The sequence below is a fragment of the Phodopus roborovskii genome, unplaced genomic scaffold (genome assembly GCF_943737965.1).
Source record: "Phodopus roborovskii unplaced genomic scaffold, PHOROB, whole genome shotgun sequence".
NCBI classification, from domain to species: domain Eukaryota; kingdom Metazoa; phylum Chordata; class Mammalia; order Rodentia; family Cricetidae; genus Phodopus; species Phodopus roborovskii.
The window spans coordinates 71,949,004-71,973,167 of NW_026126418.1; the positions used below are offsets into that span (position 1 = coordinate 71,949,004).

Here is a 24,164-nt window from a genome sequence, read left to right on the forward strand (position 1 = left end):
AACAGCTAAAAGGTTTCTCATATTAAAAAACCATTTAAAATAAAGTTATCACATTTGCAGTAAAACTTACTTATTCTGCCTCAAAACAGAAACATCTGAAATTAAAACATAATTTTTTAAAAAGTATGAGCCTGGGAATGGGCAGGCTGGGAGGTTTCATCCTCTGGAGGCTCTGGAAAGCTTTGGGTCCGTGTTGTGTCTGTGGTTTCTCTGAGGAGCAAAAACAGTCCCCAAGGCAAAACCCGGTAACCTCAGCAGGAAGTGTCCTGAGCCTCTTCCTGGGAGAGGAGTGGCTTGGCAGTGCCAGCTTGTGCAGCAGGGCTCAGTCGTCCAGGTAGTAGTCCAGCTTGGTGAACACAGTCTTGCAGCCCTTGTCAGAAAAGACTCTCTCCTCTTTGGGGAAGAATGTCATCTCCTCAGCCACCTTGCTTATAATGTCCTCATCTGCTTCATAGCCACGGGACTGCATCTCAACTCTGATACACATTTTCAGGTGCTTATACTCGAGGGGCAGGAAGGGGACAAAATAATCAATGAGGTTCCGGTCAATGAGGCTGCTGTGCCAGAAGCCACCTGGGAAAAAAACCAAAGAACTCAATATTCATCTGTCCATCCAGCATAACTACTAGGTGTTCACTAGGGGCTAGCCTCTGAGATAGAGCCAGGAGACCACTCCTCCCTCCCTCCACCCCCACCTCCATACAGTGAGAGAGAGAGACAAGCTGGGAACTGCCTACAAACAGCCTTGTGATGCTGCTCTGACAGCAAGGGCAGGGTGATGTAAAGGGATGGACACCCTGGGGCTGGAGAGATGGCTCAGCAGTTAAGAACACTTGTTACTCCTTGCAGAGGACCTGAGTTGGGTCCAAGTACTCTCTAGGCTGTTCACAATCACATGAAACTCTAGGCTCTAGGTCCAGTGGGTGCAACACCCTCTCTGGCCATATATATACACACATACACCAAAAAAAAAAAAAAAAAAAAAAAAAAAAATCCTTTAAAAGGGACACTTTAGCACTGTGGGCTTGGAAAGGTCTCTCCAGGATACCTTAGAAGGCCACATTGCACCATACTGTGTGCTGGGATCCAGGCAGTATGTGAGAAGCTGATAACAAGTTGGAAGAGGTGCATAAAAGAGGTAAGGGAAGACTATCCCCAGAGACAGACTCCACCAGTCAGTCTCCATCTAGGAAACTAGTCTGTCCTCAGAACTTCAGCAGCTAGACCAGCAATTAAAGAATATACTGCTGCTGTCAGTGCCCAAACCATGCAAAGCATTCTGGAAGCAACACCTAGACTCCCCTGGGTGGTAATGTGTGTAGGCAAGGCTGTGCAGCTCAAAGGTCTGAAGTCTGACATGTGTTTCCATGCAGAAACCTAGCTCTGCATGTCTCGGTGTCCCAACACATGACTCAGCACCTGCCGGATGCCCCAAAAGCTCATGACATGTCTTTGTGCCCTACTTAACTCTCATTTCTGTGTTCTGGCTCCCAATGCAAGCTGTGTAGAGAGCCCAGGGTCTATGTTCTCAGTTCCCAATGGAGCCATGCACTCTGATCGTACTCAGTGAGGACCTGTGGCCACAGCAAAGAACAAAACTGACTATGGAGCAGCCATCAGGGTGACTGCAGTCTTGCAGGACTATTCTGTGCCAGGGTGTACACGGAGCCCTGGGGATTATATCTGGCTGGGGAGGAGATCCCGAGCATAGCCTGAATGATGAGGACCCAACCACCTGACCCACCAAGTGCTCAGCAGAACCAGTGGACTTCAGATGGTCACAGGCCTTAAAAAACAGCAGCTGGGCTAGGGTGTAATTTAGTGGTAGGGCACTTATGTCTGGCATGTATAAAGCCCTGGGTTTTCATCTGAACAACATATTAGTAAAAACATCCATACACTGCCAACTCAGGTGTGTGTCCTGAGTCAAATGTCTCCTCCCAGCCAGGGTGCCTCAAACACATATACCCTCTACCAAAGACTGCTCTTCTCACTGTCCACTCCAGCACTACTGATGCCTGACCATCTCTTATCCCATCGACAGCCCTGCAGGAGGTCCTCTCTGCCTTCTGATGTGTTGTTGCCACATCACTCTGTATTCCCTGTTGTGTACAGTCATCCTTTTTTAGCATGAAGAGAGACTTGGACATGTAACAAAATGTTTAACTTTGCTCAGGTGTATTCCATTTGTACTGGAATAACACAACACACTGACTAGTCACCTAACTTCGATAGATTTCTTGGTGGGCATGTTCCCAATGAGGCCTGTGGCCTTTTGTTTTGTCACCTCAACAACCTGAAACAGCAAAGACTTGGTGAGATGACCAGAGTCACCCTCATGGCTGTCTGCCTCCCGATGACGTTCAAGGCCAAAGGTTGCATGACAGTAGCTGGAGAAGTAGCTGAGCTGAAAGTTACAAGCTCTGAGTGCAGGATGGAGGTGCTGCAGCCTGCCTGGTGCTGCGCAGGCTCTGCCACTGAGCCTGTGTCCTCTGTAAAGAATGGGACAACAGGCATCTATCTACTCTACAAGGTAACAGCAGACAAGCAGGGCAAATGTCTGAGTGTGTGGCACAGCAGAAGGCCTGGTGGCTGGGCAGAGGCCTAGGGTACTGCAAAGGAAGAGTCCTAACCTAGTTACCTCTTTCCCTGCAGTCATACAGTAGCCCTTCTCCCAGGTCAGCTACTGGCTTATCCTCTCCAAGAAATGTAGAGCAAACCCTGTCTCAACCAACTGATCAGTGGTGCAGCCTAACTTCAGTATTTATAAACTCTCCTGTGGCTCATTAACAGATTTCATTCAGGGATTTGGCTGGGTCAGGGTCGGTTAATATGGCTCCCAGGCTGGACGGAACTGAGGGTGTAGGACTAACAGGTCAGACTCAAGAAGGATGGCCATACTTACTATTCTTGTTATTGAAGACCGACACAGCCAGAGCATGTTCCATGTCTCTGAGCTTGATTTCTTCCCTCTGCTTCCCACTTTTCCAGAAATCCAAAGCCACATCTGTGATCCTTTCTGCCCCAGCGTTGCTGAAGAAACAACTGCAGTGTGAGGAAGGGCTGCCCTTTCCCTCAAAGCCCCCAGGTCCAGGCTCAAGGGTCTCCCACCACATCCCAGCCACAGACTCACCTGAGGAAGATGAAGATGGCCTTCTGATAGGAGACCTCATCTACCACATCATAATAGTCTAGGAAAGGCTTGATGGCATCAATGAGGCCTGCATGCATCTTGTCCATCTCATCAAAGATGAAGATGGACCGAGCACAGGCACTCACGTTGCCTCGAATCCACATCTGTAACTGGTCCTGAAGGATAACAGGGACCATTCAGAGCTCTAGTAGGTACAATTCTATCAGTTTTAAGTTTATTTTTGTGCAGCTCTATCCAGAGCCTCACTAGTGCTAAGCAAACCACACCCACGTGCTCAGAACAATTTTACCTTCCAAGGTCAATGGCTACACTTCTGGAACACTGTGCTCTGAGCAGTACACACACACACACACACACACACACACCCCTCACAATCACTTCATGTATGAGTAGCATCATACCCGTGCCACAGGTGAGGGCAGAGCGCTTCAGCAGCTGGGGCAAACTGGGGTCTCAATCCAGCCCAGCCCTATGCCAAAGCTACAGATTTGTGACGCTACATTGCACCCCACACTGATGCTGGGTCAGTCAGGCGCCAGCTCTGTTCTCACAATAGCAATGTCACATATATCCTGTGTTATGACAGTCACTTGGTAGGAGGTAGAAAGCCACTATCATCTCATCCTTCCTCCGCAGTCCAGCTTAGAGAAGTGCTAACTCACAGGTGGGAAAACAGTGCACAGGGCTCCACTCAGCTTCCTGGGAGGTTGTGATGAGGCTTTCTAAATAAATCTGCCTGGTCGGGAGCACACCATAAGAACACATCTAGAGGGGGGCAGTGGTCATGTATGCCTTTGATCCCAGCACTCTGGAGGCAGAGGCAGGCAGAGCTCTGTGAGTTCAAGGCCAATCTGGTCTACAAAATGAGACAGACTCCAAAGCTCTACCCTGTCTTAAAAAAAAAAAAAAAATCTGGAGATGGATATGGTGAGATGCATCTGTGACCCCAGCTGAGACAGAGCAAAAGTTCCAGGCCAAGGGTGGGAGGAAAACTTATTGAGTAAAGTGCCTGCCTTACAAGCACCCTCGTGAGGAAGACAGGCGTGGCTCTGTGCACTTCCAATCACAGTGCTGAGGAGGCAGACAGCACCACTGGGGCTTGCCCAGTTGGCAGCCCCAGGTCTCAACAAGACACCCTGTCTCAAAAAAAAAAGTAGACAGATCCTGAGGGACACCACTAGAGGCAGACCTATGGCCCCCATGCACACACATGCTCATAAGCACACAAAATTTTAAAACAAAAACTAAAATAACAAAAGAGCTCAGGGCCAGCAGGCTAAAATAAAAAGCACATGAGCAGTTGCCCTCCCCCCCAAAAAAATTCTTATTTGTATTTGGTATTTTGGTGGGACAGATGCCAAAAAATGAGTATCAGGGTTTCTCTCATGCTAGGCCAGTTACATACTAAGCCAAGGTGAGACACAGATCTCTTCAAGCATTTTCCTCAGAAAATTGAGCCAAAATTCTAAACAATCTGTAGGCATTTCTACCCTCCTCCTAAGGTGAGGTGGGGAAATCAGCTATGTATTTTTCTAGAGAACACACTAGTAGTTACATTGTACATCTGCTTGGGGTTGTCCCCTGGGCTCCTAGTGACCATGGTTACAGTGTTCCATTTGTATCTAATGTAAGCAGCAAATCTGCAGGGGTGGACCATCTTCCCCTTAGAACAGTGTCCTCAACCCCTTTGGGGTCAAATGATTCTTTCACAGGTTCTTGTATCGGATATTCTGCATGTCAGATATTTACATTACAATTCATAACAGTAGCAAAATTACAGCTATGAAGTAACAATGAAATAATTTTATGGTTAGAGTCAGCATGAAGAACTGTATTAAAGGGTCACAGCATTAGGAAGGTTGACACCCACTGCCCTAGAGTAACCTTGAGAGACCCGGAGTGGCCTGCTAACACCACGAGGCAAGTGACCATTCACATAAAACTCACTCAATTGTTAGATCCCAACAGATAAGGTTTACCCCACCACTACAGCAAGACACCATTCTAAGTACTGAACATTTTAAGCAACCTTCCACATGCTACGGAGGAAATGCTATTGGGCTATTTTTTTTCTTTCTACATTTGTCCCCTCCTTGCCTGTTTTCTTTTCTTCCTTCCTTCCTTTCTTTCTTTCTTTCTTTTTTTTTTTTTTTTTTTTTTTTTTTGTTTGTTTGTTTTGTTTTTTGAGACAGGGTTTCTCTGTATTGTTTTGGAGCCTTTTCTGGAACTCACTCTGTAGACCAGGCTGGCCTCAAACTCAAAGACATCCACCTGCCTCCAGGAGTGCTGGGGTTAAAGGTGTGCACCACCAATGCCTGGCTTCCTTGTCTGCTTTCAAACAGAGGATCACTATGTAGCCCAGACTAGCCTCAAACATGTGATCCTCCAGCCTCAGCCTACAGGGAATACAGGTGTATAGAAAATGCCCAGCTGATCACAGGCACAGAGATTAAACAACCTAGCCAGGTGGTGGCGCCACCCCCTTTAGTCCCAGCACTCAGGAGGCAGAGGCAAGTGGGTCTCTGAGTTCAAGGCCAGCCTGGACTACAAAGTGAGTTCCAGAACAGCCAGGGCTACAAAGAGACTTCGGAGCAGGGTGGGGTGGGGAAGACTGGATGACACCTGCCCAAAGCCACAGTCATGGTGACCCTGATGTCTAACAGAAAGCAGGGAATGGTGGGGGTATGGAGGGTGGGGGTGTACCTTACACAAGTGAGGGCAAAGCGCCATTCTGTGCCTCTCAGGATAGCTGGGGGGGGGGGGGGGGAAGGGGACTTAAGCCCTGAATTCAGGTGTGGGCTGTTAACCAGAATTAAACTCCAAAAGCAGGTTGCAATCGCCTAGTCAAAGCAAACTTAGACCTTCATGTGTCCTTTTCACGATACGGGTGGGACCTGAAAACCCTGAAGTTGGATTTGATTTTGTCCCTATTTGTCCACAGCCAACTGTTACTGAGCCTAGAGGTCACCCATAAAATTTTGGTGGTCTAATTGCTCTATGTATCGCAAACCCTCTGTAACTTACATATTCACCATCACTCCTGCTGCGGCGGCAGGGGCTGGGTGCGGGTGTGGGCAAGCGCTCTACCCTGAGCTATCCCAGCACTTGATATTTTCCTTTGAAACACGGTCAGATCTGCACTGCACAGGCTATCCTCAATTGCAGTCCTCCAGCTTCTCTCTCCGCCTCCAGAATAGCTGACATAACCACAGCCAGCTATGTCCACACCTTTTAAAGAGGAACTGACATACAAAGAACCATACTGAGGCTCACTTACTGAGGATATGGAATTCCCACATCCTGTCCCACAACAGAGAAGCCCCAAACCCACATCATCCACGAAGGCGGCCAATTAATGCTCTTGCCTTATACAGGGTGATGTTAGAGGCGTGGGGGAAGTGCAGCGTGGCCACAAACAGGTGCACATAGTCACTGTTGAGTCCACCCTCGTAAAGATTCTCTGCGATGATCTTGCTGGCGAAGTTTTTGCCCGTGCCTGTCCACCCGTGCAGGGAGAGGGTAAGGGGCTTCTTGGGCTTCGGGTTGTTTAGGAAACCAGACACGGCGTTTAAGATGACTTTCTTTGCAAGATGCTGTCCAAAGAGCTTGTTATCCAGATCCTTCTGCAGCGCTGGGAATGGAAAGATCACTCTGGTCAGGAGAGAAGCAAGTAGGCAAAATGCAGCCCCATTTCCAGGCTGTCAGAGCCGCGAGCCTCGTCGGGAGAGCACTGAAGGACCCTGGTGCCGCGAACCTTGCCCTTTCCAAAGGCCTGGGCTTGGGGGATGTTCCCCAAAGCCAAGCGGAAGAGACGCGCGGTAAGGCCGCCCGGGTAAGCTCCGCGCAGGGCTGACACCCTACCCCCGGCCCAGGAACTCATCTCTTAGGCCTGGGACCAAAGTCTGGCCAGCCCGCGGCACCATCCCCCTGCCGCAGCGCCCCTGCCGCCTGGCGCCCGTCCCTGGTGCCCGCCTACCCTCCCGGCTGAGGCTCCGCTTCTGGCCGCAGCACTCGGCAAAGAGGCAGTAGAGGCGCGGATAGGAGATGTAGCCGGTGAGTACACCGGCCAGGGCCAGGCCCAGGCTGATAGGCTCCACCGCACGAACCGCGCACGGCGCCAGCAGCAGCAGGGCCAGTAAGACCCGGCCCAGCTTCATGCCCAGACCCGCGCCGCTTGCGCGTCCCAGCGCCTACCGTACCCCGCGCACCTTCCGACGCGCACTTCCGGTTCCTGCCTGCGGTCCCACCCTCTTTGTCTCGGGCAGGTCGTCGCCCAATGCTAACGGCTGCCATCTTTGTTAAGGGTAAATCCCTTCCTGCTTCTGAATCTTGAGGTTATAGGAATCAGGTGGATCTGCTTCCCCACCCTCATTAAATAACAGAATATTTTAGGACAGTTTTTAAACAATGACTCAGGCATCTATATGCACGAGGTGCATATAAACTCATGTAGGCATACACACAATGCATAAATGAATAAATAAGAAATGTAAGAATAATATGAGTTCCCATATGACACCCCTACCTCCACCTCTGGTTCCCTATTATTAAAATCTGATATTTGTTCAAGGTGCTGTGGGTGGTGCGCGCCTTTAATCCTAGCCAAGAAGCCGAGACAGGTGGATCTGTAATGAGTTTGAGGCCAGCCAAAAAATATATAGTGGACCCTGTCTCAAAAAAAAAAAAAAAAAAAATCTGCCATTTGAAGGCCAGATATTTAGGCACATACCGTTAATCCCAGCACTCAGGGAGGCAGATGTAGGTAGATCTCTTGTGAGTTGGAGCCACCCTGGCCTACACAGCAAATTCAAGAAGCAGCTAGAGCTAAACAGTGAGACCTCCATCTCAAAAGAAATAAAAAATTTTGACATCTATATATTATATTTAAAACCCATGAACCACTATACTAATTAAAGCCCACAGTTCATCCAGTTGCTTACTTAGGGAAATCATGCAGCTCCCCACAGTGCCTACTCCCCAGCTCCTGTTGGATTCTTCTGACACTTGCCTTGTTTTTTAAATGACTGAGAGTTCTGAGGAACACTAGACATTTGGGGGACACTAGGATGAACTCCAGGGCCTCACACATTGTAGGCAAATGCTACCATAGAGCTATACCTCAAACCTTCTGTTTGATTTCATTTCAAGCATTCTTTGGGGGTGGGGGGAACAGTGGATGGTAGGAATTAGACTCAGGTCTGTACAAGAATGATCCTTAACTTGGTAGCTATCTCTCTAGCCTCTAACTTTGTTTTGAGGTAAAATCTTCATAACTATTTCAACTATCTTTCAACTTGCTATATAGTGCAGGCTGGTTTTGAATCTGCAATCATTCTGGAATATAGGCATGACTTTTTGTTGTTTTCATTTCGGGGGATTGAACCTTAGGCCCTTTGCTTATTATAGGCTATACCACTGAGTTATACCCTCATCCTGAAAAATCTTTGTATATTATCCCTTTGGAATTTGAGGGTTTTTCTCATCATTAGACTAAGGTCCTGGGTTCTGGAAGGGGGACTACCAATGTAAAGTGATATTTCTATCACATCCTACCTGGGGTTACACTGTCAGCATGGTTTGATTGTTGACACTGAACTTTGCTGAGACAGTTCTAATTTGCTTTCAATTACTACGACATACACCATGACCAAAAGCCACTATGGAAGGAAAGGGTATATTTCATCTTACAGGTACAGTCTATCATTAAGGGAAGCTGAAGAGCCCGTGGAAAAACAATGCTTACTAGCTTGTTCTCTCTGGCTTGCTCAGCTACCTTATGTAGGCAGATTTTTCTGTCAGTTCCCAAATAACCACATGGAGACTTATTATTATGAAAGCCAAAAGGCGTGTTTCTAATTAGCTCTTAAAACTTAAACTGAGTCCTAATAATTGATGTGCTGCCACGTGGCTCTTGGTTTGTTACTTCATCTCCTACTTGTCACTTCCTCTGCATCTTCTTGCAACTCCACCCTTCCTCTTCCCAGCATCCTTTGTGCCTGGAAACTGTGCCTAACGGCCAATCAACTTTTTATTAAACCATTCAGAGTGACACATTTCACAGTGTACAAAGAGATTATTCCACAACAACCTTTCTTTTTTATTATTTATTTTATGTCCATTGGTGTTTTGCCTGTATGTGTGAGGGCATTAGGTACCCTGGAACTGGAGTTACAGACAGCTCTAGCCCCTCAGCTACCTTTCTTATATAGCTCAGGTCCACATGCCTAGAGATGGTACCACCCATAGCAGATTGAGCCCTCGACTATCAATTAGTAACTAAGAAAAAGTCCCCCAGGCTAATCTGATGAAGGCAATTTCTCAGATGAGGTTTCCTCTTCCCACATATGTCTAGGTTTGTGGCACTGACAAAAACTAACCAGCACAGGCATCGTGTATGTGTTTCCCCGCTATGAGGTTCCCTCTGGATCTCTCTCCTCTTTGGAAGGAAATCAGTGTGCAAGGCTCACACTTTGGCAGTGGGAAGTTATGTTTAACCTTGTTGAGGGCAAAGTACCTACAGAAATCACCTGTGCAGGAATCATAATCTCAGGAGGTATAAGAGTATGAGAAGTCCAAGGTCACTCTCAGCTATATATTAAGGTCAAGACCAATTAGGCTCAGAAGGGCAGGGTTGGGGTGGGGGGGGGGGGAACAGGTGTCTTTGCATAGTCCTGGCGGTTCTGGAACAGATTGCTGTCCTGGAACTCACATCTCCTAGGGGCTGAGATTAAAGGTGAGATACCATGCCCTATCCACTTTTTGCTTTTTTAAACACGGGCTGTCCTTGAACTCTTCATGGAGAATGAATACCAAGCTATTTATTGTGCTAACAGGACCTGGACCCAGGACTGACAGCCAAACACTCTACCATATGGGCCCTACATCCAGGCCCTTTTTTATTTTGGTTACTGGATGTCCAATGCTCCCATGTGTTATTCTGACATATATCCAACCTCTGCGATCTGGAAATCCTGCCTGTTAATGGAAGTGTAACAGGCCCCCAGTCTTTAGCATCACTGACTCCCTGATGGAAGGGCCATTCAGGTCATAAAACTCAGCACATAGACAGTACCACCTGCCAAAATGAAAAGACCTAACAATCAAATTTCATAGTTCTGGGAAAGTCTCAAAATGTACTAACTTTGCTTTTTTGGGCTTCTGTAGTTCTGCTTCTGGCTAACTGTTCTTGTTAACTTAAATATGTGAACCTGGGACATGGTTTTTGTGTTTAGAAGTTCACCGTGAGCCAGGCAGTGGTGGCACATACCAATGCTTGGGAGGCAGATCTGAGTTTGAGGCCAGCCTGGTCTATAAAGCTACACAGAAAAACTGTGCCTCAAAAAACAAACAAACAAAGTTCATCCTGAGAAAAGGCTCAGGGCTACCCTGAGATCCTGAACACCTAGTGTGGTTGCCAGCTGGCTGATAAAGACTGTCATTGGCTTAAACCTGTGTTTGAGCAGTCTTCTATGGTGGGTGCCCCATAACAGAAGAAAACAGAAGGCAAACAGGAAAGCTGGGCCCAGTTTGTATTTAATAATTAAGTTCTAGAAGAGATAAGACATACAACTTTTTATGTCCTTTTCTTTACTCATCTGCCCCATTATGTAGCCCTAGATGGCCCAGAACTCAGAGATCTTCTGCCTTTGCTTTGGGAATAAGAGGCTTGTGCCATGCCACAATGCCTTCCTTTTCCTTTTCCTTTCCCCTTTTTTTTTTTTTTTTTTTTTTGTTTCTTTTTTTGTTTTTGTTTTTTGAGACGGGGTGTCTCTGAGTAACTCTGGCTGTCCTGGAACTTAAGAGATTCGCCTGCCTCTGCTTTTCCTTCTTAATCAAAAGAACTTTGTAGCTCTGTAAGAGTCAGGGAATGCCTGCATATCTGAACCCTCCTTCATTTTTCTGTTGTAAACTGGGCACTCTAGACCAGGTCAGATGTACCCCCCACACCCACCTTTTCTGTCTGTGTCCTGAAACTCACTATGTAGATCAGGCAGATCTCAAACTCCTGACTGCTGGGATTAAAGGCATGGGCCACCACACCCAGCAAGGACAGATATATTTCTCAACCCCATTTCAAATAGTGAAGGAAACTATGGCTGTGTATACAATCCCAAAACACAATGTAAACAGACTGGAGAGATGGCTCAGCAGTTAAGAGCACAGGCTGCTCTTCCAGAGGACCTGGGTTAGATTCCTAGCATGAATGTGGTAGCCCACAACTATGGGTAACTACAGTTCCAAAATAACTAACACCCTCCTCTGGCCTCTATAGGCACTGTATACACACACATGGTACTTAGATATACATATACATAAATAAATCTTAAAACAATTTAATAACACTTTTGAGAATAGTTTGTCTAGTTTGTCCCAGGTAGGAAACAATAAAGACATAGATGCATTGTCTTGTTTTGAAAGTTACAAAATTAGTGCTTGAAACTGCCAGTCAGGTATGGCGGGGGCCTCTAAAATCCCAGAAGGAATGAAGACAGTGTTCAAGGAATACACAGGGAGGCACAGTCTCCAACCCAAAACCAGAATAGAAATCTAGCAGGTAAGCAAAAGCGCCGTCTGATGGGGAACCCCAAGAGCTAACAAGCAGGTTCTATGCAGGGCACTGTTTGCACTGGGACTTGTGTGAGCATGTGTGTACATGTGCTATCCACTTATCTTCTTAAACTTCTCACTGGGTGTATGCGTGCTAGCCAGCCCCTACTGCTGTCTCAGTAGCGCCTGTTCATCTTCTTGAACTTCTCGTAGTGGTAGTCATCTGTGGCCTTCTCATTTGCAGGACGTTTGCGGTTGGGAGGGGACCCTGAGGAGAACAGAGGTTACCTGTCACGGTGGGATCAGCAGAAATTACTGTTCCAAGGTGAGGACCTAGTTGGAGTCATCCACGACAGCAGCCCCAGCACTGAGGCCAGTGGAGAGCTTGGGTGGGTCTTGCTATATGGCTCTTACTTACTGGTGTTTTTGCTTTTCCCTTAAACTCAGTCTCTACGAGCTGGACAGCTTGGGAGGCCCCAGAGCAACCAATGGGCTACCTCTACACCTCTCTTTACCAAAGAGGAACCACAGCTTGTAAAGGGGAAGGTCCTTTACCATGGTCCTTAGTAGGAGTCTAGGTTGGATGCCCTGGTCCCCTAGGGCTTGAGCATTGCCCTGCCAGCATGACTGTCTTCACAGGCCACTTACGTACCACCCAGGACTGTACTCACGTTCAGGCTCCGGCTTCTCTGTGTCACCCACTCGCAAGGGCCGGGCTTTGGGCTCTTCTTTGTTTCTTCGGATGGGTGCATTGAGCTCCTCGTGATAAACTGAACAGAGAAAGAATAAGGAACTATGAGGCAGGAGATGGGGCCCTGGGGGACTCATGGGGCATGGGGGCATGCAGGGCACTCACAGCGGTTGTGCTGTACATAGTTCACAGCCATGTTGGTGGGCACAAATGATGTCTCACTATCCTTCTTCTTGTTCTGCTGCTCTGCCAGCAGCCGGGCCTTGGCATCCTCCGTGGAAATGATATTTTTAATTTTAGCACTATGGAAAGAGAAAGAGCCACACCTTATATGAGGCCATAACACTTTGGGAACTAGCTAGTGAGGCTGGCCACTCTTACTGCACAAGAAGCTTCTATCCCAGAGCACAGGGCTCTACAGCATACCAGGCCACTTCATGCCTTTCCTTCTTTCCTTTTTGTTTTTGTTTTTCAAGACAGGGTAACCCTATGTAGCTCTGGCTATCCTGGAACTTATTCTGTAGACCAGGCTGGCCTTGAACAAACAGAGATCCACTTGCCTCTGCCTACTGAGTGCTAGTATTAAAGGTGTGAGCCACAAACACATGGCTCCTTTCTGTTTTTAAGACAAGATTTCTATGAAGCCCCAGTTGGCCTGGAATTCAATATCCATTTCCTCTTGCCTCAGTCTCCCCAGGGCTCAGATACCAGTGTGTGCCACCCTGCCTGGTCTGACCCTGTGATCACATTAGTATGGAAAACTCAGAGCCACCAGAGAAAAGATGTGTTCCTTCTTTGATAAAGAGGAATTCTTGGAACCTAGCAGTGGTAGCTAGCACACACCTTTAACCACAGCACTTGGAGGCAAGGGCAGGAGGATCTGTGAGTTCTAGACCAACCTGATCTACTGTGAGATTCAGGGCAGCCAGGGCTACACAGAGAAACCCTGTTTCAAACAAGAAACCAAAAAAGAAGTTTTAGGCTGGGCATGCAGCTCAGTGGCAGAGCACTTACCTAGCATGTATGAGGTCCTGGTTCAAATCCCCAGAAATGCACATGTGCAAACACACAAGAAATCATGCCCTATGAAAATGAAGTGGGCTGCCTAAGGTTCAAAGCTTGCTAGGCCAGAAAGAAAGACAAGTCTCCTAGTACTTCACTCTACACAATGGAGCTTTGTTTCCCTGCAGGTGAAAGAAGGCTCATGGAGGAAGTATGGAACAACATTTTTTACAGCCCTTGATGAAAATAAATAAAAAGCAGTGGCTAAGGAGACAATTTTACTTCTAGAGGTCAGGGGCCCCTAAGTCTCTTTAGCCACTGGGACCAGATGTAAGAAGAAACCTCTGGAGACAACTTGCCCTCAGAGAACTTGTGTGTAGGTTTCCAAGAAGACTGAGAAGGATCTCCACAACTTTTGTGATGGGAGATGTCATTCTGTACATATGTTTCTCTTATTGGTTAATGAATAAAGCACTGTTGGCCAATAGAAAAGCAAGATAGGCAGGACTAGGAGACAAGGTGGATTTGGGAAGTAGTAGGGAGGAGATTCAACATGTAGGACTTGAGAGAACAGAGGTCTGGATCCTCTCTCCAGTAAGATAGACCCCGTGGAAATTCTTAGATTAATAGAAATGAGTTATTATATAAGACAGAGCTAGCCAATAAGAAATGCTAGTACCTGGCCAACAGCTTTATATCCAATACAGTGTCTCTGTGTGTTATTTGGGGCTGGCATGGCTGTGGGACCAGGCTGGCGGGAAAACCCACTCTTAACACTTTTGTGAGCTTGTGTGTGTCTGTATGAATGTGTGCACATGCACGTGTGGGAAGGCCAGAGAAAAACCTCAGATATAGTCCATTAGGAGGCACATGCTTTGTTTGAAGCACAGTCTTTCATTGGCCTGGAACTCAGTAGGTAGGCTAGGCTAGCTGGGCAATGAGCCCCAACAGTTCTCCAGTCTCTACCTGCTCAGTGTGCCACACTATAGCTGGCTTTTCTGGGGATCAAATTGAAGTTCTCATGCTTACAATGACAAGTACTTTACTAGCTGAGCCATCTTTCTAGCTTCCCGTAACTCTTAGGAATGCTAGGCAAGTGCTCTGTGGCTTGTCTGTGTAACTGCTAACTGGAACGTTGCTGGCTTTTCCTAAGTACAGGGCACAGCTAGAGTTGTGAAACATACTCTATACCCAGGTCCACCTCGGGGATGCCACTCAGCATCTGGTTGGACAGCATCTCCTCCGTCTTCTTAGCAGAGGAGACACGGATGTTTTCTGGTAGTTCATAGAGGCAATCCTCAGCATTCTTAGGCTTGGCCTTCTGTTCCTCTTGTTCCACAATCCCCTTCCTCTTCTTTAGCTCTGTCTCAATGTATTTCATCCTAAAAAGGGATCACAGGATCAGGGGGCTGGAAAGCCACAATAGGCATCTGCTAGTTAGCATTTTCAATGATGAACTTTTTACATTTTATATTATGTATATATGTATGTGTGAGAGAGAGCATGTGCACCACAGCACATGGAAGTCAGAGGACAATTTGTGGGAGTTGATTTTCTCCTCCCACCCTGTGGGTTCTGGAGATTGAACACAGTCAAAAGGATGGTGGCAGATGTCTTTAACCATTGAGCCATGTCACCTATCAATATGAGGAAAAATATTTGAAGTCATGTTCTCATTATGAAGTCCTGGCTAGCCTTGAACTCTTTATATAGACCAGGCTGGCCTTGAATTCAGAGATCTGCCTGCATCTATTTCTCAAGTGTTGGGATTAAATTTGTGTGTCAACACATTTGTCTTCAATGAGGAAATTATCAGTTCATGGAGAAAGTAAGAAAAATAAAAATACTTGGAGGTTGTTTTTGACATAGTCTCACACTGTATGACCTAGATGGTCTCAAAATTTAAATCCTCCTGCCTCAGCATCCTGGGTGTTAGAATTGCAGGTGTGTGCCACCATACCTGACTTGAATTCATTCCAGTTTTGAAAATTTAAACTCAAAACATCAATGTGTACTAGAAACTACAACAACTGATCTCCAGATGTGAACATATTCAATTCTCTTTGAAGACAGAGGTGGCATTATGTTTCTGTTTTCTCCACCCTTACCCCAACCCAGTGGAGTGAACTCGGATTTATCAAGATAAAGGAAAAAAGTGAGAAAGAATTCCTAAGTATGTAGGGCTCAAGGAAGGGATACTCTGGAACCATGCTTTAAAGGCCTTGGTGGAAAAGTGGCAAGTCCATGATAGTCCTTGTGTTTTTAGGAAACATCACTAGTCAAAAAACTGCAAGGGCAGAGGATATTCTGTAGCTAGCATCTGTCCCACCAGAGAAGTAAGAAAGGAGAGTGGAAGGAGGGAGGGAGGGATGGAAATATAAAGGCAAAGACCCACCCTTTGAAAGGACTTTTAAGAGGCTTTCAAAGATTTCAAGCCTGAGAAGTTGGGAGAGCACAGCAAAAAAAAAAAAAAAAAAAAAAAAAAAAGAGAATGCTGTGACTAGACATTTCTAACTGTCTGGCAGGGGTCCAAGTCCAGTGCTTACAGACACTGAGACACACTGGTACCTACATGTCTGCATCCTCATCCCTCCGGTTAGTTTCTGCAGAAAAGGATGTCCCCAGGTGCAGGTCCTCCTCTTCACTGACCCTGCAAGTAGGGAGAAGGTCACATTCATTGAGGTCAAGTTACACCAGATAGCTCAGGAGAAGAAACCCTAGACACATATGCAAACACCAACAGCAGCTTTTAGACTACGGGGAATGAGTGCATGCTTTCTTTTGCTTTTGCTTTTTAATTTATACTAGGAAAATCTTGTTTATGCATGTGTGACCCAGGGTTGTGCTACGGTGCTCCCTTTATGGCTCCTCCCCTTTGTCTTTTGACATGGCTCTTACTAGCCCAGAGCTCATGATTTTGTCTAGATAGGTTGGCCACCAAGTCCCCAGGATTCACTGTCTGCATTCCCTAATGCAGGGTTACAGACACATGCTGCCACACTTGGATTTTATGTGTCAGGGATCTCAACTCAGGCCCTCCACTATGCCATCTTCCTAGTTCCTTAAATATATTTCCTTTTTTTTTTTTTTTTCTTTCAGAGAAGGTCTCATGCAGTCCAGGCTGTCCTTGAACTCTCAATCTGCTTCTGTTTCCTAAGTGTTGGGGTTTTCAGTGCATTATTTTTTGGTGGAAGCCATGCTATCACCCTGGGAATGGTGCATAAATATTTTGCAAACGGGGCCCCTTATGGCATGGGCCTTTAGAGAATCCCATCCCCCTGGCAAGGACCTGTGGAAGCAATGCTTGCAGACCCACAGGCTGATACTAGAGAACTCATGAGATTCAGGCCTCTCTAACTTTTGCCATGCTTATTCTTATGGTAATTCTTAGTTTTGCTTTGTCAATTGTGATTGTAGCTGAGTTTACTAGGAATAAAAGATGATAATTTTTCTAAAAATCTCTACAAGGAAATTAAGCCTCTCTGCAGCCATTCACAGAAAACAGTTCCTCCTGTTATCCCTGGATACCTTTGCCGTCATTCTGAGTAAGCAGGAAAAACTCACTAAGGTTAATGATTCTTGCTTACATAACTATCCTACAAAAGAGAACTATATTCCACAGAATTTACGATAACATTAAAACTTACAGGAACATATAAGGAAAAGATAAAGGACATGAAAGGTTAGACAGCACTCTGGTGCCAGGACATGAATGGTTAGATATTTTTTTGTAAAGAATGGGATTACAACTGTTATCTACATAAAAATGACATACACATTATCTAGAAATGGACTCACACTTGAAAATAGTATCCTAGATATGGCATCATATATTATAAAAATAAAAAGGCATCATACAGTTAAGGGCTAATCATAGGGCTTGAATCTCTCCTTTTTTGTTTTTTGAGACAGGGTTTCTCTGTAGCTTTAAGCCTGTCCTGGAACTCAAAGATCTACCTATCTCTGCCTCCTGAATGCTGGGACTAAAGGCGTTCACCACCACTGCCAGGCTGAAATTTCCTTTTTTTGTAACTGCATGTTTGCTGCTGGTTAGAGCACAGTACGAATAAGATGTGCCTGGCTAGATATAATCATTTGGCTTGCAATATAAAAATTAATGATATGGGAGTAAAGGTTAAGGACATCAAGGGAGTGGGGAAGAATAAAAGAAACTAAAATGGGTAAATGTTAATGATTCTTGGAAAAGATTAAAGGGAAATTTATTGAAACTGCTCATGCTTGAATGCATTAGAACTTGTATAAATAAAAACAGCTTGAGGTATTCAGGGCCATCTATTTGGAAAGGCAATCAGTGGTCATACTCTTCATTTTGTTGTCACACCTCTGTCCTGTGGCTTAGAACCCTGCTGGAGCTGAACTCTGGTAATTTTTGTAACTAGGGTTTTTTTGGGTTGTTTTTTGGTTTTGTTTTTTTGAGACAGGGTTTCTCTGTATTGCTTTGGAGCCTGTCCTGGAACTAGCTCTGTAGACCAAGCTGGCCTGGAAGTCACAGTGATCACCTACCTCTACCTCCCGAGTCTGGGATTAAAGGTATGTGCCACCAACACCCGGTGTAACTAGGTTTTTATATAAAGCTTCCCCATATTTGAAATAATGAACAAGACCCTTTACAAATGGATTCTTCTCTCTTGGCTCCAAGCCCTCCACTGGTACTGTTTCTAATTAGCATACATCTGGCACAGCATAGAGATTGCAAGCTCTGCGGGGAGTCCCAGCAGCCTTTGCTGTTCCTGCCAGCTAAGGCCCAGGCCACAGTGCGTTTGCTCCCAGTTTCCCCCACTTACTTATCTTTACCCCTCTCCTTCAGCTTCTTCATGTCCACCATACCACCTGTCGTCATTTGGAAAGGGTCATCCTGCAAAAGCACACCGATTAGAGGAAGCATATAGAATAATAGCGTCAGAGTTATTGTGATCATCTGTGAGTATGCAGGTGCACGTACACATATGTGTGCATACCCATAAGGTCAGAGGTCAATGTTGTGTGTCCTCAATCATTCTCAATCTTCTTTTTCTTTCTTGTTTTTTTTTTTTTTTCCAAAACAGGACAACCCTGGCTGTCCTAGAACTTGCTCTGTATACCAGGTCGTCTCAAACTCATAAATCTATCTATCTGCTCTGCCTCCTAAGTGCTGAGATTAAAGGTATGTGCCATCACCACCGGCTTTTCTTATTTTTTATGTGTATGTGACCACTTGTGTTAGTTTTGTGTGTGGACAGTGTATATATATGTTTGTGTGTATGAATGTGTGGTTGTGGAGGCAAGAGCCCAAAGTTAGGCAGCTGTCTCAATCACTTTCCACTTTGAATATCTCAGACAGAAAACTTACTGATTTGGGTAGACTGGCTGGCCAGTCAGCTCCAGGGCTCCAACTGTCTCTACTCCATACCCTGCTAGGATTATAGATGGATGCCATCACGTACAGCTTTTGTGTGGCTACTAGGGGCCTAACTCAGGTCCCCATACTTGAGCAGCAAGAACTTCAGCACTTTACCCACAGAGCCATTCCTCCAACCCTTTCACTTATACTTTGAGAGATGGTATCTCAGCTTGCTTATCCGCAGTGCTCAGATTATAGGTATGTGCCACCATGCTCAGCTTTTCATGTAGGTGTCAGAAGTCCAAACTTGGATGGACCCTTGTGCTTGCACAGGAAGCACTCTGACTAGCCATCTCCCTGGCACTATGGTTATACATTAGGAAAAAGACACACTCACAGAAGAGCAGCCCCAGAGAGGAGGCCACACTCACCACCAAGGTAGTCTCTTCTTGAACCTTCTCTCCCACCAGCAGGGCAGCAGCACTGAGCAAAAGACAAGAAAACAAATGACAGAGAGACAAGAAGGAAATTAATGTGCCGGCTAATTTCTTTCATCAACTGAAACAAACGAGAGCCATCTGGGAAGAGGAAACTTCAATTGAGGAAATACCTCTATCAAGCTGGCCTGTAGGCAAGCCTGTGGAGCATTTTCTTATTAGTGATTGGTGTGGGATGGCCACTGTGTGCAGGATTCCTTCCCCTGGTATGTAGTCCTGTGTTGTATAAGGCAGCTAAATGTAAACCCTGGAAACAAGCCAGTAAGGAGTGTTCCTCCATGGTCTCTGCTTGAGTTCCTGCCTCCAGGTTCCTGCCATGACTTCCTCCAATAACTGAATATAATCAGAACATGTACACCAAATAAACCTTTCCTCTGCAAGTGTTTTTTTTTTTGTCATGGTTATAGCAATAGGAAGCAATCTGGGACAATCAGGTTTGCAGGCTGGAGCACTGATGGAAGGGCATGCCTGAGGGTAGGTAGGAAAGAACATAGTGCTCATGCTCAGCACCCTGTGAGTGGGAAGATAAAAGGTAAGTGGAGTAGCTAGTGCATGTTCCTGCATAGCCTGGATTTCAGTCTGGAAATCCCAGTATAATTTGGTTTTTTGAGACAGGGTTTCTCTGTATTGCTTTGGAGCCCATCCTGGAACTCCTCTGTAGATCAGGCTGGACTCAAACTCACAGAAATCCACCTGCCTCTGCCTCCCAGAGTGCTGGGATTAAAGGTATCTGAGACCACTGCCAGGCTCCCACAAAGTTTTTAAATATAGGGTCTTGCTATATAGCCCTCAAACTCCCAGGTTAGTATTAGAAGCACGCACCAACCATCACCCCAGGCTATCATTTATTTCTTGATTATACTTCTCTAAGTTTTCCAAACTCTTATCTGTCAACACATTGTCATTCACAATTCATCCCTGCAATTAAAACTCAATTAGGGCTGGAGAGATGGCTCTCCCACAGGTCCTGAGTTCAATTCCCAGCAACCACAGGGTGGCTCATAACAATCTGCAATGAGATCTGGTGCCCTCTTCTGGTATGCAAGCACACATGCAGGCAAAATACTGTGTAAGTAATAAAATCTTGAAAACAAAACAAAACAAAAAACATGGCCAGGCAGTGGTGGCACACACCTTTAATCCCAGCAATGGGGAGACAGACGGATCTCTGTGAGTTGGAGACCAGCCTCCTACAAAAGCTAGTTCCACGACAGCCTCCAAAGCCACAGAGAAACCCTGTCTTGAAAAACCAAACCAAAACAAAACAAAACAAAACAAAACAAAACTCCAATTAGTAACCTGGTGTTGGTGACGCATATTAAATAAAATCTTCAAAAAAAATTCCAATTAATAACAGGTCTACAGAATGAGTTCCAGGACAGGCTAAAAGCAATACAGAGAGACCCTGTCTCGAAAAACAAACAAGCAAAGCAATTAGTGACTTGGATCAGACTCTGAGACCACCAGGCTCAGGGCATGTGGCGGTTAAACATTTGTAAAAAAGTTGGTTCCCTCTTCTACCAGTCTAGAGAAAGAGCTATGTCAAAGGAGAGATTTGTAACTGAGACCCTAGCACGGAAGTGTTTGTGTCATCAATGACGCCGCCCCCACCCCCGTGGTACCCACCTCACCCCGTTTGGCCTCTTCCTTAAGTTCTGCACCTCTCGGGTTTCTTCAAGTTTTAACCTGGGGGGGGAAATGAATAAAAAGCAATGCACAGGCTGAGAGATCCTCTGCGGAACTCAAAGCTCAACTCAGTTCCGGGGACATCCGTGTCCCTCGGCCGAGTCCCTGGCACTGTGGATCACCGGTAGTCAGACCCATGAGACCCCAGAGCACCTTTCCGAGCTTCGGGGCCGGAGAAATGTGGCCTTATCACCAGAAGCCTCTGAAAGACAACAACCCTGGCTCCCGGTCAATGGTGTCAGTGCGGTGCTGGCCGCAGCCAGTCCCAAGTCCGTCTCTCTCTCTCTGGCCCGTGAAAGCCCTGCCAAACACGTACCGAACCTCCTCTGATTCCTGCTCATCTTCCTCCGACTCCGAGTCAGCCCGCCGCCGGCGGAAAGTCTTCCCGGTGATCCGCATAGCAGCGCCAGACCTTCGGAGCGGCGTTACCAGACGCGTAGTACGGGGAACCTCTTTCTCTTCCGGTGCGCAGAAATGTCGTCAGAGCGCCGGGTGCATACAGACCCGCCTCCGACTTGCCAGGCCGCACCCCAGCAGCATAGCCACCAGCTCCCAACTCCGAAAAGCAAGTGCAGGTACAACCTCGTGGCCACACCCTCGGCCACGCCCCAGCAATGTGACCATGCTTTCTACCAGCAAGCGGTCTTCGAAACACGTGGCCACGCCCCAGAAGCACGGCCACTCCCCCTACTCCCAGCATGCATGGGCACTCAACACTCGCACGGCCACGCCCTCGGAACGCACGGTCCCGCCCCCTAGTAGGCAGCGACATGTAACCCCACCCCATTCTTGGCATAGGCTCTCTCGATTGGATAGCTTAAGGTGAGGAGGCGGGGCGCGGCAGGCAGAGCCACAAGACTCTGCGCGGCGTCGCGGTGGGCGCGCTTGACTGACAGGCGGCGCGGTTGCGACGGCAGGTGAGTTCCGGACGGCTGATGCCTGGTGCTGTGGGCTGGGCCGCTAGAGCACGGACGATCGCGCCGCCGCTGAGAACAGGGGAGGCCTGGCTTTGCGGGTCAGCCGCGACCTAGGGAGAGGTCCCCGCTGCCCACTCTTCCATCGACTGGCTCCTGTGTCCGCCCCAAGTCCCCACGGCTCTGGCTTCTCCTGAGCAGGCCGCACGTCGCTCGGAAGGCCAGCGCGAATCCACTCGGGCTCTGGGCCTCAGATGTGCAAATTTATTTCTCACGGACCAAAGCTGAGCGCCTTGGAGGGGGTGAATATCAGTCCCAGTGCCAACTCCCCGTTCCAGGCTGGCTTGCAGCTACTGGTCCCTAAGAGGGGTGCCACTGACGTTCAGAGGCCACTCTAAGGGTATGAGGCCGGGGACTGCCCTTTGAGAGCTCGGGGTGTCTCCTTTGGCCTGGAAGACTTCTCTCTGCCCTATACACCTTCCACCGCCAAGATGTTGCGAAAGTAGTTAGCTTTCAAAGGTATCCATAAACATTTAGGAGATGGATAAGTGCATGCGTAATGGCTCACATGGGACTTTTAGGGACTCCTTAATTACTAGTTTCCTCTGGAGCAAAGCACTTCTTACTTAATTGTGTCAGGCACTGGGCTAAGCATTCTCTCTTAGAAGTCTCCGGTCTAATTCCACGAAGTAGATGCAGTTGGGTCTGTCTTCCAACTGAGGAAGTTAGGGAAGGTTGAGGCTTAGAGAAGTAGCCTGTGCTTCCAGTTTACACAGCTAGGAAGTGGAGCTGGTGTGGGGGCATAGTTTTCTCAGCTGCGGGGGTTTGCATCAGGGACAGCGGGCCTCTATGGGTCTTTGCTGCTACCATTGCAGCTGGCGTTCCAGCTCATGGGCTGGGGGAGGGGCTGGTGGAGACTTTTCTGGAAGACTATTCTAAAGCAGGGAGGCATGTCTGCTGTGCTTTGGCTTTTCTCCAGAACAATTTTCTTTGAGGTTGTCCTTAAACTAGGACAAAGAAGACTGGGATGTCTTGAAACAGCCTTTTAGCATTGATGAAAATGACATTAAGTATCAAAGTCTTGACACTGTCCCCCCCCCAAGACTGTTTCTACCATCGTTAGATGTGTATGGCACTCACTGGACGCCATGTCTCTGTTGGCTGAAAAAGAGACTCCTTGGGAACTGCTGCATAAACCCATGGACTTGGATGTACAACTCTCACAGGCTCAGGGGTAGTTTTGTTTTTTAGATTTTTTTATTATGTACACAGTGTTCTGGCTGCATGTATCCCTGCAGGTCAGAAGAAAGCACCTTATTTCCTTACAGATGGTTGTGAGCCACGATGTGGTTGCTGGGAATTAAACTCAGGACCTCTGGAATACCAGCTAGTGTTCTTAACTCCTGAGCAATCTCTCCAGCCCCAGAGGTGGTTCTTAATTTCCCTGCCTAACCATGCTCCTAGGGTACTGGGCCATCCTGATACCGTTAAGGAAAGAATCTGATGGTCAGGAGCATTTTCAGACAGTCTTCATTTGAAGACAGAGAGGGACATCTGATACAAAGCCACCCTCTTCCTTGAAGCCAGAATGCCAGGTGACATCCACTCCCTGGGCTGTGGCAGATGGAGTTGATTCTTGTTTAACCCAAGTGCTGATTAGAATGTGGCAGCCAGAAATTGACCTCCGTGCCTGGATGGAGAGACTTGCCCCTCTGAAAGTGAGACTGCTTCTGAGAGGGATCCTCCAAGGAAGTGAGGGGCTTTCCTCATCTAGTTCAAAGATGAGTCTCCAGTTTTAGTTTGGCTTGGAAGTTGAAAATGGTGTTCTTTTCTCTGTGGAGCTACATGGATACCTGTAGCTTGATGGTCCCTGCCATAGTAAGCATTCAAGAAATGCTTGTTTGAGCTGGGTAGTGGAGGTGCATGCCTTTGGTTCCAGTGATCAGGGGGCAGAGGCAGGCAGAGCTCTGAATTCGAGGCCAGCCTGATCTACAGAGCAAGTTCCAGGACAGCCAGGGATACACAGAGAAACCCCATCTTAAAAAAAAAAAAAAGAGGGAAGAAAGGAAAGAGGGGGGACTTGTTTGAAGGACTGGGTATGTGGCTCAGTTGGTAGAGTGATTGCCTAATGTGCATATGATGTACCCTGGGTCCAACCTTCAGCATCAGATAAACATGGTATACTGTTTCATGCCTGTAGTCCCAACCCTTGGTAGGGTCAGAAGTTCAGGGTCATATTCAACTACATAGAGAATTTGAGGCTAGCTGGCCTGAGTCTGGGCCACATTTAACTATCTTAACATTAAGAGGTCATTTTAAAAAGTGGGGGAGG

The 24,164-nt window shown here is 47.0% G+C and overlaps 3 protein-coding genes across 4 annotated transcripts in view; 1 reads left to right on the forward strand and 2 right to left on the reverse strand.

Moving 5' to 3' along the window:
• On the reverse strand, positions 1-7,372 carry Tor1a (torsin family 1 member A). Its single transcript, XM_051185121.1, has 5 exons — positions 7,131-7,372; positions 6,520-6,785; positions 3,134-3,309; positions 2,906-3,033; positions 1-573 (listed from the first exon to the last, which is right to left on the reverse strand). Exons 1-5 carry the CDS (start codon positions 7,309-7,311, stop codon positions 323-325), a joined length of 1,002 nt encoding a protein of 333 aa, XP_051041078.1. The 5' UTR covers positions 7,312-7,372; the 3' UTR covers positions 1-322.
• Positions 7,373-11,471: 4,099 nt separating this feature from the next.
• Positions 11,472-21,560, reverse strand: CUNH9orf78 (chromosome unknown C9orf78 homolog). The gene is made up of 9 exons (XM_051185122.1): positions 21,235-21,560; positions 20,859-20,918; positions 19,167-19,218; positions 18,200-18,270; positions 15,967-16,044; positions 14,579-14,776; positions 12,558-12,694; positions 12,373-12,471; positions 11,472-11,969 (listed from the first exon to the last, which is right to left on the reverse strand). Exons 1-9 carry the CDS (start codon positions 21,315-21,317, stop codon positions 11,878-11,880), a joined length of 870 nt encoding a protein of 289 aa, XP_051041079.1. The 5' UTR covers positions 21,318-21,560; the 3' UTR covers positions 11,472-11,877.
• A 128-nt stretch (positions 21,561-21,688) lies between these two features.
• Usp20 (ubiquitin specific peptidase 20) overlaps positions 21,689-24,164 on the forward strand; it is a 31,808-nt gene continuing 29,332 nt past the window's right edge. Inside the window, exon 1 of one of the 2 annotated variants that reach the window (XM_051185103.1) lies at positions 21,689-21,835. The gene's annotated coding sequence lies outside the window, so the exon portion shown is untranslated. Of the gene's footprint in view, positions 21,836-23,043; positions 23,067-24,164 lie in introns of those variants that run through there. The other variant, XM_051185105.1, reaches the window with a different exon arrangement.